The 1,623-nt window shown below is 30.5% G+C and overlaps 1 protein-coding gene across 1 annotated transcript; it reads left to right on the top strand.

The window, feature by feature from the left end:
* Positions 1-327: 327 nt before the first annotated feature.
* On the top strand, positions 328-618 carry LOC105781342 (pEARLI1-like lipid transfer protein 2). The gene has a single exon (XM_012605887.1). The coding sequence runs from the start codon at positions 328-330 to the stop codon at positions 616-618; it is 291 nt and encodes a 96-aa protein (XP_012461341.1).
* Positions 619-1,623: the final 1,005 nt, after the last annotated feature.

Raw genomic sequence — 1,623 nt, 5'->3', positions numbered from 1 at the left:
AATTTGACTTTGAATTTAAATTCAAATTAGTTATTCGAAAAAGTAAAATGAATTACATTTATTATCCAAAAATAAAATAAATTTGAATAATAAATATTTAAAGTTCAAGGGTTAATATCGGTGTAAGCTCCAAATATTTGAATTTAAATATTATGTTAATCCGGAAAAAGAAATTGAATATATGCATGTATCTATCTGAATTCGAACTACACCTAATTCCAGTTGTATATAAAACCCCCTACACATGCCATGTTTTTCGTAACCCAAAAACCCTAAGAGACCTCTTTCACTCTATTGCAACACAAAAACAATCTTCATCGTCACAAAATGGCCTCTTTCAATTGCTTTACATTGGCTTTCTTCATGGCATTGTCATTTTCAAGCATCAACGTTGGCCTAGCGGCTCGTCACCTCCTTCAGCTGCCCAATCTGCCACAGCCGACGATCCCCACATTGCCCACAACGCAACCATCTTTGCCATTTCCTAGGATGCCGTTTCCCACTACCCTTCCAACTTTGCCTATTACATTACCGCCATTGCCGAACATGCCTTCAATCCCAACTATGATCCCATCTATCCCATTCTTCTCTCCACCACCTTCTAAAACTAGCCCTTGAAACATTCCTTTTCTTACATGTCGCTTGATAGAGCATATGGATATCACTCGTCTTGTGTGTTCCTTTATATACTAAAAACACTATAGCTTTTGTGTGTCTATGTTTCAGTTTCTTGATGCTTCTATCGATTTCTTGTATGTGGACATGGCAGTTGTTTAATTGCCTATTTATTGGTGTACTTTCGGGATATATTCCCGCATATGGATTTATCTACATTATCTTTCTTGTTTATCATAGCTATTCTAGTTTTATGTTGTTTTCTTATTTCTTTTTGGACATCATCTTATAATTTTATATATACTAGTTTTATCTTAGTCGCGTGCTTAAGATATTATAATATATGAAAAAGTAGGTGTGACAAGTAAGGTAGTTAGTACCGTATCGATAGATGTACCATTTTTCTATTAGTATTGGTACGTACCAATATCAATCTATTTCGATATATCATCACTATTTAAAAGAAAAAAAGAGCTTAACATACATATATAAAATATATTTAAAAATATTAGGTGAATAAAATTAAATAAAGTTCAAATATAAAATATACATCAATTATATAAAATATTAATTAATAAACTTTAAAAATAGAATTCTTCAATCAATAAATCCAAAATAAATTTTAAAAATCATCTCATAACTAAACTATAATTTAAGTATTCAGAATTTAACCTAATTTAATTAAAATACAAGTACTAAAACCTAATTTAATTATAATTAAGGGGCCAAAATAGAATTTAACCTTAATTTCTCCTTTTATTACATTTCCTGGTAATTAACGCCATCCTCTCTATCCTTTTATATTTAGTTTTTCTTTTTTTCTTCTTTAGTAATCTTAAGCTTTTTCAGTAAGTATTGCTCTGCTTCTTCCCTTTTCTTCGTTTTTACTCTTTAAATTTACAAGTTGTGTTGTTGTACTCTTTTAAAACGTCAAATGGGAAGGAAGCTTAACGATAAGCTTTATCGATTTTGGATTTCAGTGATAACACCAGATACTTCAAATCCCGT

The sequence above is a fragment of the Gossypium raimondii genome, chromosome 13, assembly GCF_025698545.1.
Source record: "Gossypium raimondii isolate GPD5lz chromosome 13, ASM2569854v1, whole genome shotgun sequence".
Taxonomy (NCBI): Eukaryota; Viridiplantae; Streptophyta; class Magnoliopsida; order Malvales; family Malvaceae; genus Gossypium; species Gossypium raimondii.
Note: the sequence above shows the minus strand (reverse complement) of the source record. Positions and strands in the feature narration are given on the sequence as shown.

Coding starts and splice junctions, on each gene's coding strand:
- LOC105781342 (XM_012605887.1), top strand. CDS start 328: ATGGCCTCTTTCAATTGCTTTACATTGGCTTTCTTCATGGCATTGTCA.